We start from the raw sequence: 14290 nt of genomic DNA on the forward strand, positions 1-14290 counted from the left end.
CAGGGAAGGTCTCAGGGAAGAGGTGGCATTGAGCGGAGACCAGAATTAGAAGAAGGGGTGAGCCATCTAGAAAGAGGCAATATCAGGGACAAAGATCTGAAAGAAAATGAGCCTTGTAAGGTGAGACACTGAAAGGAAGCTGGTGAAATGAGGGGGAAAGGAGAAGGATGCGAGGTCGGAGGAGGTCCCCAGTGGACTGCTTACATGGATATTTGCAAGAGAAAATTAAATTATAGACATTCTAGCTACCCCAGTAAGGAGGACCAAGCTTGACTGAAGAGGAAAAATTACATGATATCCTGGCATTTATGTCTCAGCGGAAGCCAGTGATTTGTATTTTATAAATGATGGAATTCTGCCCTCTGGAGGATAAAGCTATGTTGCACAGTTGAAATTTTAATGCTAGGTTTGTTCCATTATTTGGCAGAAAATAAAAGGACTAAAAGAATCCTTGACCAGGCACGGTGGCTTGCATGTAATCTCAGCACTTTGGAAGGCTGAGGCGGGCAGATTGCTTGAGGTCAGGAGTTCGAGAACAGCTTGGCCAACATCGTGAAACCCTGTCTCTACTAAGAATACAAAAAATTAGCTGGGCATGGTGATGCACACCTGTAGTCCTAACTACTCAGGAGGCTGAGGCAGGAGAATCACTTGAACCTGGGAGGCGGAGGTTGCAGTGAGCAGAATCAAGATCACACCACTGCACTCCAGTCTGGGTAACACAGCGAGACTCCGTCTCAAAAAAAAAAAAGAAAAAAGAAGAAACCCTGAGAGATTCTTTTATCTGTTTCCTTCATTTCAATCACATAAGCTGCCTAAGATAGGAAAAAGTAAATGATTTTAGACTTTTCTGGAAGTGTCTTGTTATCTGCAACCACTGTCCAGGGGCCAAAATTATTCACTGTCATGAAATTAGTCTCACCCAAAATTCTCAGATTGTTATAAGAAAACATTATCTGTAAAATAATTTTGTGTTATTTTTCTAGTTGTGTTTATAAGTTACAAATTAGTTTTTTGGTGTTTTTTATTTTTTTGTTTTTGAGACAGGTTCTCACTTTGTCACCCAGGTTGGAGTGCAGTGGCGCGATCCTAGCTCACTGCAGCCTCACGCAACTCCTGGGCTCAAGTGATCCTCTCACCTCAATCTCCCAAGTAGCTGGGACACAGGTGTGTACCACCACACCCAGCTAAGTTTGAAAGTTTTTTAGAGATGGCGTCTCCCTATGTTGCCCAGGCTGGAAAAATTATTTATTTTTCCAGTATAATAATTATTTTCATATTTCTCCTTTGCTACAGTAAATACAGGCTATGGCACATAAAAATTGCTTTTTTTAGTTTAAAATGTTTCCAACTGCTGAACTGCTAGTGGAATACTACACATTTTGTGTTTTGAGGAATTGAGTACCTAAAATAAAATATACTATCCAGCGAGCACAACATGGAAAAATTTACCCACAAGAATTATATTTAACATATTTACAAAACTCTATCGTGAGACTTTTAATTTCACCATGCTGCAGGTTTATTAAAAGTGTCACAATTCACTTAATAGCACTTTCTTAAACTGAACAAGAAAACAAGCTAATTCAAAATGACTTTTGAAGAGTGAAGAAAAAAATTCTCAAGATGCTTCTGAGAGTTCTGGGTGATCAGTAGCAGCTAGTTTGGAGGGCCAGAAAAAGTCTAAGTTCTACTTTCAGGAGCTGGGGGCAGGAGGAATAATTCAGGAATAATTCAAGGTGAAGGAGAATAAGGAAAAACGCTTAGGAGACTGACACTTCTCCGTATTATTGTCGGATGAGATGGGCTAGGAAGACTCAGAGGGGCAGTAATGTGGCAGTGTCCACACATTTCTCCTAGACAAGCGGGATAAGAACAAGGCCAGCTTCTCAAGAAGAGCGCTTGTCATAGTCTTTTCCTGCTGCTTTATCAAAACACCTTATAAACACTAGACACCTATTTCTTACAGTTCTGGAGGCTGAGAAGTCCAAGGCTGGGAAGTTCAAGATCTGTAGGTGCAGACCCAGTGTCTGATGAGGGCATTTTCTTGCGGTGTTCTCATCTGGTAGGAAAGGCAGAAGGGACAAATGCTGTGTCCTCACATGGCAGAAGAGATGTTACAGGCTGAATGTATCTCCCCAAAATTCATATGTTGAAACTTTATCACCAATGTGTTAAGAGGCAGAGCCTTAAGAAGTGATGAAGTCATGAGGGCAGAACCCTCATGGGTGGGATTTGGGCCCTTGAGGAAGTGTATTCATCCCTTTCCATCCCTCCCACCACCACGTGAAGATACAGTGTATTTCCCCCTTAGATACAGCAACAAGGTGCCATTTTGGAAGCAGAGAGCAGCCCACACCAGGCACCAAATATGTTGGTGCCTTATTCTTGGACTTCCCAGCCTCCAGAACTGTGGGCAATAAATTTCCGTTTTTAATAAATTGCCCAATCACAGGTATTCATTTATAGCAGCACAAATGGACTATGACAGAAATTGATACTGAGAAGTGGGATGTTGCTATAACTAATACCTAAATATGTGGAAACAGCTTTGAAACTGACTAATGGGTAGAGGCTGGAAGAATTTGGAGATGCATGCTGGAAAAAGCCTATATAGACATGAACAGAGCATTAAGGGAAATTAAGGGTGAAGGCTCAGAAGACAAGGAGAGCTGTAGGGAGCGTCTAAATCTTCTTGGAGATTAATTAAGTGGTCATGATCAGAATGCAGTTAGAAAGACAGTGTTGATGAGAGACATCAGTTTTGGTAAAGACAGTTTTGATGAGATCTTAAAAGGAAACTGGAGGAAAGGTCATCCTTGTTACACAGTGGCAATGAACTTGGCTGAATTGTGTCTGTGTCCTAGTGTTTTCTGAATGGCAGAACTTAAAGGCAATAAACTAGGATATTTGGTGGAAGAAATCTCTGAGCAAAGTGTTGAGAGTGCAGCATGGCTTCTCTTGACTGCTTATAGTGAAATGTGGGCAGAGAGAATGAATTAAAGATGGAGTTTATAATCAAGAGGGAAGCAGAGCTTAAAGATTTGGAAAATTCTCAGCCTGGCCTTGTAAAGAATGAAAAGGCATGTTTTAATCCCAGCGCTTTGGGAGGCCGAGACGGGCGGATCACGAGGTCAGAAGATCGAGACCATCCTGGCTAACATGGTGAAACCCCGTCTCTACTAAAAAATACAAAAAACTAGCCGGGTGAGGTGGCGGGCGCCTGTAGTCCCAGCTACTCGGGAGGCTGAGGCAGGAGAATGGCGTAAACCCGGGAGGCGGAGCTTGCAGTGAGCTGAGATCCGGCCACTGCACTCCAGCCCGGGCGACAGAGCGAGACTCCGTCTCAAAAAAAAAAAAAAAAAAAAAAAAAAGAAAAGGCATGTTTGGGAGAGAACACCAAGAGTGTGGTCAGGCTCACATTTGATAATGAGATGAGTATGTATAGAAGGAAGCCAGATGCTATTTATCAAGACAATGGAAGAATGAACCCAAAGGCATTTCAGAGGTTACCGGTGCTGGATCTCCATCCCCATTTCAGAGTGCCAGGACCCTGAGGGCAGAACGGTTTTAAGGGAGGACTCAGGACACCATGGAACCTTGGAGCTTGCTGCCTAGGGCTGCCTCAAGTCTCTGTCCACCCCCGTCCCTCCACATTCTGGTGCAGCACTCTTTGGCCGCCATCTCAGGTGTGGCTCATGCAGGCCCTTGTCAGGCTACCCTTCCTGTAAGCCTTGGCAGTGTCCATGAGATGCTAACTCTGCAGGTGTACAGACTGCATGAACTGTGGAGACACGGCCACCTCCTCCTAGATTTTGAAGGTTGTCTTGGGGAGCCCGGGGGCCCAGTCAGAGAATTGTCACTGAGGTGAGGCTGCTGCAGACAGCCCTCACTAGGGCAATGTTTAGTGGAGCAGTGGGATTGGGGCCACTGCAGAGAGCCCCAACTAGGGTAATATCTAGTGGAGCTGTGGGAACAGGGCTGTCCCTGAGAACCCAGAACTGTACAGCCACGAGCATGCAAGTCTATCCTGGGAGAGCCTAGACTTCAATCTGTGAGAGCTGCTGCATGGGTTGCACCTGGCAGATCCATGGGAGAGGGCCCCCTGGACCCTAGGGGACCCAGTCCCCACCCCCATGTGCTCGGAATGGGGGACACAGCATCAACGAAGATGATTCTGAAGCCCCAAGATTTAATGCTGTTGGCCTTGTTGGGTTTGGACTTACTTGGGACCAGATACTCCTTTCTTCTGGCCTGTTTCTCCCTTTGGGAATAGGAATGTCCGTCCTATGCCTGTCTCACCACTGTATTTTGAAGGCATGTAACCTATTTGATTTCACGGGCTCATAGCTGGAGGGGAATTTCACTTAGGATGAATTGTGGCTTGAATCTTATGCCTTCCTAATTTAGAAGATATTTAGAAGAGACTTTGGACTTACATTTTAAAGTTGATACTGGAACTTTGGGGACCACTGGGATACAATGCATTCATTTTGTATGTGAGAAGGGCATGAATTTGGAGGACCGGAGCAGAATGCTATGCTTTAAATGTCTGTGTCCCCTCCAAAATTAATGCTGAAACAATCCTCAATGCAATGCTAACAGGTGGTGCCTTTAGGAGGTGATGAGGTCATGAGGGCACCTTCCTCATGAGTGGGATTAGCCCCTTATACAAGAGACTTCACATGGGATTTGCCCCCTTTTGCCCTTCCACTTTCCGCCATTGAGGATGCAGCAGCAAGCTATCATCTTGGAAACAGAGAGCAGATGTTTGGAACTGGTTCTGTTTTATCTGATTCTGGGGGCCCCTCTTTTTCCCTATGCAAGATCCCCAAATTTTCTTCCTTCTCTCAAAGAAAGCTTCCAATATAGATGGGACTCAAAGGGAGTCATTTGCCCTCTAAGAGGTGTCACAATATGTCGTGTCAGTCATTCACACCTTAGTAAGAAAAAGCTTTTCAGGTCCTTGCCAGCGATTCTGGGAAAGGCTTAGAATTGAGAAAGGGGCCGATCCCCTGAGGAGGGCGCTGCCCGGAAGCCACGCTCATTTCTGCTGCCACTTGGGCAACCCTGGGAGCTCTGACTTCTAGGCAGTCACAGGGAAGGACCGCCGCCCCGCCCGCGGCTGCTGGCCCGGGTGACGCTTCCGCATGCTATAAGGGCAGCGGCCCTTGGTGCTTCCTGCCACACCTCGCACCCAGCTCGGAGCCCGGAGCGTGCCTTGGCAGCATATCGGGTAAGGCCGGGCCTCGGAGCGGTGGCGCGGTGGCGAGCTGGGGGGAGGCCAGGCCCCCTCGCTCAGCTTCCAGCCCAGCACCCCGTCCCCCGCCCCAGGCTCAGGCCCATCAGCCCGGCAGCTCCCTGCGCGCCTCCGCCCCACCCGCTTGGCGCCCCCATCGCTTCCGGACGCCCCGTCGGAGACAGACGACCTCCGATCCCCCGCCCTTGCCTGGGCGCAGGCCGGGCCAGCCTGTGAGGGAGGAGGGAGGACGACAGATGCAGGCGGAAGGGCAAGACTGAAACCCGAGATTAGAATGTTGTCCTTTCTCCATGAATTCCCTTCCTCCCAGAGCTGTCTGTGACAGTTTCCGGGCAGCTCAGGGTCGAGCACTGCTCCTATCTGCAGCTGCAGGGAGAGAGAGGAGGAACCCCGTGCGATTCTAGAGACGATTTCACAACAAGGAGAAGTCAGCTGCCGAGCGGGCAGTACAGTTCTTTGCCTGTCCTTGGGGAAATTCGGGCTCTGAGAGTGGAGATCAAGATGGGCTAGTGGGTGGTGGATGCGATGCTGCACCGCCAGACCCTGGACGGTGGCGGGTTTCCAAACTGGCACATCCTACACCGGCTCTGAGACTTTGGGCACCGGACCTCTTATACCTTTTGGACCTCAAAAATAAAGAAGACTTATATTATTATACTAATTACAGGGATACCTTTGCCGGAGTTTTAATGCTTAGTAGGTGGCTATGAGTCTCTGATAGAACGCTGTTAGTTCAGGTGAAGGCAGGCAATGGATTCATTGCCCAATGAATCAGAGACTTGAATCAAAGGCTCAGAAGCACCTGCGCTCCCAAACATAGGCTGGGAGGACCCAGGGCTGGGTGGCTATGCTCAAGCTGGGGGCTGGGGCCTGCCCCACCCCACCCCACCCCCCAGACTCCCCTGTCTGCAAGGCCAGAGCCCTTTAGGGCACCCTGGGTGCCCTAAAATCCCCTGTAACTGCTGAATCCTTGGCCAGCATGGTCCCACATTTGTGGGCCTGGGAAAGTGTTCTTGCCCTGCTGGAATAAAAAAGCGGGGAGAAAGGACGAGATCAAGGGTGCCACAGGGTGGTTGGCAGAAGTGGAGGAAGCTTCTGGGGGAAAGAGTGCTGCCTAATCTGCTGGCATGGGCAGTGGGCACCATGGGGACCCTGTTCTGTGTTGCAGTTTTCACCATGGAGCAGCTGAGCTCAGCAAACACCCGCTTCGCCTTGGACCTGTTCCTGGCCTTGAGTGAGAACAATCCGGCTGGAAACATCTTCATCTCTCCTTTCAGCATTTCATCTGCGATGGCCATGGTCTTTCTGGGGACCAGAGGCAACACGGCAGCACAGCTGTCCAAGGTCAGCAGAAATGACAAAAAGGGTCTGCTTTCCTTCCATCTCCCTACGAATGGACGGTCTTTATGGAAAGGTTGTGCCTTTGAGCTTTTACAGTGTGTTTTCAACACTGTATTTTTATGAGATCAGACTTTCAGAAAAGTCACACTTGTATGCAGGCTTTCATTCATCATCAGGTTTTTCCTAAGTACCTACCACATACCAGGAACTGTCTTTTGTGTTGCTGAGGAGATAGCAGTGAGCAAAGCTGACAAAAGTCCCTGCAGGGCGAGTCTTCTGTTTCAGTGGATGAATCTGGCAGCTTTCCTGAAAGCCATACTACATCCTCCTGAGCTGGCAGCTTCCAGTTTTTGTTTTGCATATAATGGATGATATGCAACTCATAAATATTGCCTGTTACATAACACTACTTTCAAGCATAATGAGAGGAATGAGACATAGGGAATGCATTATAGTGGAGATAGTGGCATTGCTTTTTTGCAAGGAAAAGAGAAAAAGTGACCCTGTGGTTCTATAGTCCCAGGGTGCTGAGCATGGCTTAGTGGGCTGTGGCATAGCACGCCCTGCAGGGGAAGTGAAGGGGAGACCCAGCAGCTTTAGGAGCAGGACCCAGCCCTTGGCGATGTGACAGGTGACTCTCATGCCCAGCCTTCCTTCTTGTCCTTAATGGACATGGAGGGGACTTCTGTGCTTGGTACTTTTTAATTCTGAGAAGAGAACTCTAGCTCTCTCTCTCGAAGCCCAGCAGAAAGGAGTGGTAAAAGTAGAGGCTCTTCTAACATACCTGCTGTAAATTATACTGCCCCTGTTTCTTGGCAAGGTGCAGCCCAGGATTCAAGTTCCAGGGGCTGCGAAGCTTCTATTACTCATCGCGTTAGATGTGAAAGCATTTTAAATATGTTTTTTAAATCCATTTAAAAAAAAACCTCTGTTACTAATTGTTAGTTGCTTCTTGCGGGGTTCTATCAGTTGCTAGCTTGAGGTTTTCCAGGGACTTTAAAACCTCAGCAAAGAATAGTTTTAAGGACTCCTCCCTCATTTCCATTAAAGCAGATCCCTCATTTCCATTAAAGCAGATGGAGCATAGGCACAGTGCAAACATTCCATATCTCAGTGAGTAATGTGGACTTCGTACCCTATGCAATTTTGTTCTTTGTGTCATAATCATAAAGGAACCAGCCTAGGTCTCATAAAACCACAAAGGGCCTCTTGATTTGTAACTGATACATGGGGAATTAAACTTTTGCCAGAATGTTAAGTTTAAGGAAGTTATTTTAAAATAAGTGAGTTACTGATGTTAATAGGGTAATAAAATATTAAAAGCCTCAGTCTGTAATATCTTCGTGGTTCTGAATAGAGGATGAATCCTATTTTTACTCTTATTTCTGAGAACTTTCAGTAAAATTATATTTGATACAGAATATAAATATGAACATAGCATTTATTATTTTCTTTGGAAAAGGCAGCCTTTAATATAAATATTTAGTGTATTAACCACCCACATTTGTGGAACTGCTAGTGTAACAAAGAGTGATGTAAAAGCAATGTGTAAAGTTGTAATCATTCTGTCTCACAAAGCCATACGTTTTGGATTTCCTATTGTTTGTTCTGCAATGACAAATTAATAAAGTATTGGGTTTGGGATCATCAATAATTAGTAATAAAAACACATTAATTTGATAGAAGGAAACACCAAGGAATCACTTTATAGTTTCAAAATAAATGGCTGTAGAAAAAATGTTTTCTTTATTTTAGACTTTTCATTTCAACACGGTTGAAGAGATTCATTCAAGATTCCAGAGTCTGAACGCTGAGATCAACAAACCTGGAGCGTCCTATATTCTGAAACTTGCTAATAGATTATATGGAGAGAAAACTTACAATTTCCTCCCTGTAAGTACTTTGCCCTTCGCATTCTAAAACCCCACTAGACACTGCAGATATTTTCCAGCACAATCAGGTCATGGAAGTCAGTTTTAATATTTGTAAACTTTCAGAAAAACAATACAGAAGGCAAACATGACAAAAACAATCCGGAAGGCAAACATGACAGAATGCAAACTTTAAGTGACTTGATGATTTTGTGTTATAGTCTTAGTGAAAAGATAGCTCCTGGAGGTTTTACTGAAGCAAGAGTACAATCAGTATTTGTGAAATCTTAGTCAAAGATCAGAAAAGAGTGGTAATTTTTATATAACAACAGCAGTATAAGGGTTAGGCTCACCACTACTGGAATGCACAGTTAAAAATGGCTAAGAGAGTAAAATAATGTTAAATGTTTTTCACTACTATAAGAAAAACTGTAAGAGTTTGAAATTTTGTGTTACATGGAATTGTAGCCTTTTAGGACAATTTCTGTTGCTTTTCGGGATTGTAGAAAACAATTTCAACATGTAGTAAGAGTATATTTCCTTTTTCTTTTTTTAAATAGGAGTTCTTGGCTTCGACTCAGAAAACATATGGTGCTGACCTGGCCAGTGTGGATTTTCAGCATGCCACTGAAGATGCAAGGAAGACCATAAACCAGTGGGTCAAAGAGCAGACAGAAGGTGAGCGCCTGGGCAGAATGGAATCATTGTGCGCTGGTCGTGTCATTCCTTTCCTCAGTCCGCCTTTCCCACCTGCAGTTATTGCCTCCCCAGCTCCCACGGTCCTGGCACACTTTGTGATTACAGTCAGAGGACGCTCCCGGTGTGTGAACTCTGCACTGCACTTGCCGGACAGCTCTCACATGTTAGAAGTTCACCAGAGTGGAAACTTGAACATGATTTAACTCAAGCAGCTAAATCCTTTTTTCTCATCAGCTCCCCAAAACTTTTAAAGTTACATTTTAAAGTTAAAACCAACATTGGCGGTGGCTCATGGCTGTATTCCTAGCACTTTGGGAGCCCAAGGTGGGCAGATCATTTGAGGTCAGGAGTTCAAGACCAGTTTGGCCAACATGGTGAAACCCTGTCTCTACTAAAAATACAAAAAGAATTAGCCAGGTGTGGTAGCGCACACCTGTAACTCCAGCTACTCTGGAGGCTGAGGCAAGAGAATTTCTTGAACCCGGGAGGCGGATATTACAGTGAGCCGAGATCATGCCACTGCACTCCAGCCTAGGCAACAGAGTGAGACTCCGTCTTAAAAAATAATAATAAAAATAATAAAAAATAAAACATAAAGTTAAAACCAACACTGAATACAGCAAAAAAAGGAATTAAAATTTTGAGGAGAATCCAGCCTGCCAAAAATTACCTAATACACATATGGGAAGAAATGTCCTGGAATTTCACGGAAATACCTGAAATCAATATTCGCAAACTACTGTGGTCATTACATTTTTTGCTAACATCTTGTCCAGTAAAAAAGGTGTGGTAGGTGGGGACTGACTTGCTCTGAGGGTGCATTTATTTCTTTACTACATCTCTCTTCTTATCTAGTCCTGTATTAGTCAACCCACTCCAGTAGGCGTGTCTTCCGTTATGCGAATTGTTCCCGGCCATACTTGTGGTCACCAAGGTGACCTTTATTTCCACGGAGTATGTTCTGCTGGGTTTTTTTGTCTGTTTGTTTTTTGTTTTTAAGAGACAGAGTCTTGCTCTGTCGCCCAGGCTTGAGTGCAGTGGTGCGATCGTGGCTCACTGCAGCCTTGACCTCCTGGGCTCAAGGAATCTCCTCATCCCCACCTCCCAAAACACTGGGATTGCAGGTGTGTGCCACCATGCTTGGTCTTGTCCTGCCTTTTGGATATTGTTTAAATCTTTTTTTGTGAGAGTAGGCATCTACTCAGCGATTTGAAGAAGTGATTTACTGATGACTAAAGACATCTTCGTTAAGAATTCTTTTTTTCTAAAAAAGAATGGTTGTTACAAAATAAGGCTCATTGTTTATCATACAATCCAGAAAAGGAGCATTTTCCTGTCTTTAGTCTTTCAGCACATTTGACTTGTTTAAAATGTCAGGTCCTTTGTGGGAAGTTTGTGTGTCATCCTGGTCTGCCCCACAGGTTGTTATATTTAAAGTAGAGACGGGTTAGTGAGTAGGGCTTTCCTAACTTAATATCTTATTACATGAAAATTAAGTAGAAAGTATATATTTGAATTGCATTTCCGTGCTAATATATTGTCAGTTCAAATTTGGAATTCCAATTTGGATTTTTTTTAAGCTAACTTAATTTTTTTAGGGAAAATTCCGGAACTGCTGGCTTCAGGCACGGTTGATGACATGACTAAACTTGTGCTAGTAAATGCCATCTATTTCAAGGGAAACTGGCAGGATAAATTCATGAAAGAGGCCACGACGAATGCACCGTTCAGATTGAATAAGGTGAGGTGAGGCAACTGTACAGAGTCATGCGTTGCTCTAAAAGAATGCAGAGAATAATTTCAGTGATTTGTTTTAACTGTTCAGAAAGACACAAAAACTGTGAAAATGATGTATCAGAAGAAAAAATTTGCATATGGCTACATTGAAGACCTTAAGTGCCGTGTGCTGGAACTGCCTTACCAAGGCAAGGAGCTCAGCATGGTCATCCTGCTGCCAGCTGACATTGAGGACGAGTCCACCGGCCTGAAGAAGGTATGGCTCCTGGGCTTCACGCTTTGTGGTTCCTCCTGTGTGTGTGTTGCATGGTAGGCAGGTGCTTGTTAAGTGTTCACTGATGGCACATTTTCCAATAGTTTGTCATTCCTTTGGAAATGTAGCCCATCAACACTTGCTACAGCAAAGTCCAGAGTTAATTTTTTTTTTTTTACATTTATTTATAGAGACAAGGTCTCACTATGTTGTCTAGGCTGTTCTAGACCTCCTGGCTGCCAGCGATTCTCCTGCCTCAGCCTCCTGAGTAGCTGGGACTACAGCTGGGAGCCACTGTGCCCGGCTGACGTTTCATTTTTCAAGAAAGATGACCAGCTACTTTCAGTGGACACTTGTGATGAGGCCGTCAAAGATCTATACTAGATATAATACTGGTTAGTGGCAGCCCACGGAAAGGCTCTTGAATTAACTTTAGAGGAAATTACAGTAAGATGAGGATTGTTTTACTGAGGAAAAAGATTGAAAAGCCCCAAATAGTGTAGCATCTATCTTCATCATGTACTATACAATTCTATTATTACACTGTTCATTCTCATCACAATTCATGTAGACAGTGAATTAAATTTTCAATGGGTACAAGACAGGAAAAGCCTCATGTGACACGTTAGGCCTATTTACTAATATGAACTTTGTATGAGGTTTCCATTATATGTAGGGACCCTAGCCTGCTCTGTGCTCTCTGTCTCCTCCCCAGCTAAACTTGCCATCAGGAAGGGGTCTAATATGAATCATTTGCATGTACAGACTTTTAATACATTGCATAAAAATCAATGTGGTCTTTCTTTCAGTGGTATTTTTGCATTAGTTTTTTTTTCCGATTATAAAGTGAAAATCTCTAGCCTCATAAAGGGAATTATCAGCACCATTAGAACAAGTAGAGTGATGATTCTGTTCCAGTCCAATAGCTATAACAATAGTAATGATAACAGCTGACATTTATATAGAACTATGGGTCAAGCACTTTATATACATCATTTCATTTAATGCTCTCAACAATCTATAAGGTAGATATAAGTAATGTCCACATCACATTTCAGATGAGGAACTAGATCCAGTTTGTCATTCCTTTGGAAATGTAGCCATAAATTTAATTATGCCTTTTACATTTTTATCTAGGAGCTAAAGTTATTAGATATTACTTCAGCTCCAGTAAGGTTCACCGATTACCACAGCTTCAGTGGGATCCAGACTAAATAGAAGAAATACTTTAAATTTCTTCTAGCACTACTCAACTTGGAAGTAATAGCAGCTGTCATGGCCTATCACAGTAATCCATTGTGGTAGGGGTTTAGTAAACCCTGGATGAATGGATGGATGGATGAATGGGTAGATGGATGGGTGGATGGGTGGATGAGTAAATGGGTGGATGGATGATAGATAGGTGGATAGATTGTTGGATGGGTGGGTGGGTGGATAGGTGAATGAATGGATGGATGAGTGAGTGACTGTGTTGCTGGGTAGCTGGGTGGATGGATGGATGGATGAGTGGGTGAGTGGATGATGGACCCAATGTACAAAGTTCCTGGACTTGAACCTTTGATGACTTGGAACACCACCTCTGCCCTATTTCATCAATTGCCAGAAAGAAATAAAATTCTCCAAATGGAATCTGTTTTGGCACAAAACATGAAGGAAACTAACTAGCAACTGATATTATGGGTCCTTTGATTTAAATAATACTTTATTGCCTTACTTATGTAAAATTGGTATCACTTCTTCTTTCGCCTCATTTTAATTGCAGATTGAGGAACAGTTGACTTTGGAAAAGCTGCGTGAGTGGACCAAACCTGAGAATCTCGATTTCATTGAAGTTAATGTCAGCTTGCCCAGGTTCAAACTGGAAGAGAGTTACACCCTCAACTCGGACCTCGCCCGCCTAGGTGTACAGGATCTCTTTAACAGTAGCAAGGCTGATCTGTCTGGCATGTCAGGAGCCAAAGATATTTTTATATCAAAAATTGTCCACAAGTCCTTTGTGGAAGTGAATGAAGAGGGAACAGAGGCAGCAGCTGCCACAGCAGGCATCGCCACCTTCTGCATGTTGATGCCAGAGGAATATTTCACTGCAGACCATCCATTCCTTTTCTTTATTCGGCACAATTCCTCAGGTAGCATCCTGTTCTTGGGCAGATTTTCTTCCCCTTAGAAGAAAGAGACTGTAGCAATACAAAAATCAAGCTTAGAGCTTTATTGCCTGAGTTTTTAATGGTGCCAATGTTCTTCTGTCTTTACCAATAAAACCAATATCCAGAAACAAATCTTTTCTTTTCTTTTCAAGTTCGGCTCTGTTGGCTGTTTACACCCATAAATTTTGGCACGGGTATCTACTTTTCTTTTTTTACATCGAAAAAATCCAGTGGCTGCTTTTGAATGCATCAAGTAAGAAAGAAGAAAAGAATACATCGGATGTGTAGATTCTTGACCATGTAGTAATCTATGAAATTGCTATATCCTCCTGACAGCCATGGGAAAACATGATAAGATGGTCATTTATTTTGCAGTTAGAATTTTGGGAGCTGCAAAATAGACAGATACCCTGACTGTTGAAGGGAGGTTTAAAAACACGTATTCAATTGAAATATAAGAGAGCACCCCAACTGAGAGCCCAGGTTATGAAGACAAACTTGTCTCGCCTGACGTTTCTGTCTGTTGTTCTGCAGGATTAGTATTCTGTTACAGCCCTCTCGTTTTTAGACTCTTCAATTAAAGGGCCAATGGTTATAACCTGCATTCCCTTTTTTGTTCTTCTTTATGTATAATATATAGTTAATGTGGCAGTGCATGAAATCAAGAAGTGGGTTTCTTAGGATAAAAGATGCCAAGAGTCTACAAAAATAACCATGTAGTAAGATAAACTGCTGAACAAAGGTTTTATTATTAGCCACCTTCGCATGTATTTTCTTTTTTTTTTTTTTTTTTTGAGACAGAGTCTTGCCCTGTTACCCAGGCTGGAGTGCAGTGGCACGATCTCAGCTCACTGCAACCTCTGCCTCCTGGGTTCAAGTGATTCTCTTGCCTCAGCCTCCTGAGTAGCTGGGATTACAGGCATGCACCACTAGGCCCAGCTAATTTTTGTATTTTTAGTAGAGATGGGGTTTTGCCATGTTG

At 43.8% G+C, this 14290-nt stretch overlaps 1 protein-coding gene across 2 annotated transcripts; it reads left to right on the plus strand.

Moving 5' to 3' along the window:
• The first annotated feature begins 5039 nt into the window (after window positions 1-5039).
• Window positions 5040-13912, plus strand: SERPINB1 (serpin family B member 1). Of its 2 annotated transcripts, none has more exons than XM_010361814.2 (7): window positions 5040-5236; window positions 6429-6604; window positions 8357-8494; window positions 9033-9150; window positions 10770-10912; window positions 10997-11164; window positions 12924-13912. In XM_010361814.2, the coding sequence occupies exons 2-7, from the start codon at window positions 6437-6439 to the stop codon at window positions 13326-13328; spliced, it is 1140 nt and encodes a 379-aa protein (XP_010360116.2). In that variant the 5' UTR covers window positions 5040-5236; window positions 6429-6436; the 3' UTR covers window positions 13329-13912. The 2 variants fall into 2 exon arrangements, with proteins under 2 accessions (XP_010360116.2, XP_010360117.2); XM_010361815.2 differs by lacking the exon at window positions 5040-5236 and adding an exon at window positions 5262-5956.
• The last annotated feature ends 378 nt before the right edge of the window (window positions 13913-14290 follow it).

The sequence above is a fragment of the Rhinopithecus roxellana genome, chromosome 4 (assembly GCF_007565055.1).
Source record: "Rhinopithecus roxellana isolate Shanxi Qingling chromosome 4, ASM756505v1, whole genome shotgun sequence".
NCBI lineage: Eukaryota > Metazoa > Chordata > Mammalia > Primates > Cercopithecidae > Rhinopithecus > Rhinopithecus roxellana.